General features: G+C 43.8%; 1 protein-coding gene across 1 annotated transcript; it reads left to right on the top strand.

The window, feature by feature from the left end:
• Nucleotides 1-408: 408 nt before the first annotated feature.
• Nucleotides 409-981, top strand: LOC137645333 (uncharacterized). The gene has a single exon (XM_068378146.1). It carries the CDS (start codon nt 409-411, stop codon nt 979-981), a length of 573 nt encoding a protein of 190 aa, XP_068234247.1.
• Nucleotides 982-1,209: the final 228 nt, after the last annotated feature.

The raw sequence follows: 1,209 nt of genomic DNA, 5'->3' as shown, positions 1-1,209 counted from the left end.
ATTACTGAGAATGCTAAGGATTGGGTCTGCACCTGTACTTCATGCCAAACTTCAAAAGTATATCGAAACACGGATTCAGGAGTGAATCTCTTTCCTCAACCTCACCGTTGGTTTTCCCACATTCATATCAGCGTAGTTGGGCCCTTACTCAAATCACAAGATCATCATTACCTGTTTACTGTTATTGACTGGTCCACTCGTTGGCCTGAAGCCATTACCATGGAAACTGCAACGTCCGCCTCATGTACATCTGCCTTACTCTCAGGATGAAGAGCGAGATTTGGTATCTCTGAGCATATTACTTCTAACAAGGGTACCACTTTCCCCTATCAATTGTGGACATCATAAGGAAACATCCTGGGAACCACCCTACTTCAGACAACCGCATACAAATCTGCTGCTAACGGAATGATTTCACGTTTTCATCACACCCTTAAAGCAACTTTGATATCCTGCTGCAAGGACTCCAACTGGTTTACCCAGCTTACCTGGGTTCTCCTGGGACTAAGGATAACTTCTAAAGTCTCGGCAACTGAAATGGTGTATGGTGACCCGTTGGTCATCTCTGCCAAATTTTTTGCGACTGCAACCTCCTGCGACAATCTCCAACGCCTACATCATTTTGTGGGAAAATTTACTCCATGCTGCCAGACTTACAAACCCCCAGCTAAGCAACACATGCTTACAGATCTGCACTTGGCAACGCACGTATTCCTGCGCAACGACACTAGCAATCCACCGATAACGCCCCCTTGCATGGGCTCTTTACTCGAGATATGTTGTATGCTGAAAGAACTCTTAATTAACAAGTGTGGTAAAGAAGACAGAGTCTCCATTGATCGTCTAAAACCTGTATATCTCTTGACAGATGACCCGCCTACAGTATGCCTCTTCAGAGCAGGACGCCCTATTTCACATATTTTTCATTCTTACGAGGTAACCATGTACCACAGGTGTTTCATACATGCTCACACATTGTAATGGTTTTGATTGTTATCTTATCACTCGCTCTTCTCTGCACTGTTAATAAGCCAACTTGATAGTCCAAGCCTAATTGTGTTTGAATTTTTGTGAGGTTCTTGCTCGCAAGTCCTAGTATTTAAGCTCGATGTCTGTTTAATAAAGTTTAGTTTCATTCACCTCGCATCTCAGTTATCACCTATCTGGCACCTCGCACAACCTCATTTTCCCGATCAACTGTCATATGCG

The sequence above is a fragment of the Palaemon carinicauda genome, chromosome 8 (assembly GCF_036898095.1).
Source record: "Palaemon carinicauda isolate YSFRI2023 chromosome 8, ASM3689809v2, whole genome shotgun sequence".
Classification (NCBI taxonomy): Eukaryota; Metazoa; Arthropoda; class Malacostraca; order Decapoda; family Palaemonidae; genus Palaemon; species Palaemon carinicauda.
Note: the sequence above shows the minus strand (reverse complement) of the source record. Positions and strands in the feature narration are given on the sequence as shown.

Excerpts from the sequence above, each read along its gene's own strand:
- LOC137645333 (XM_068378146.1), top strand. The coding sequence starts at position 409 with ATGATTTCACGTTTTCATCACACCCTTAAAGCAACTTTGATATCCTGC.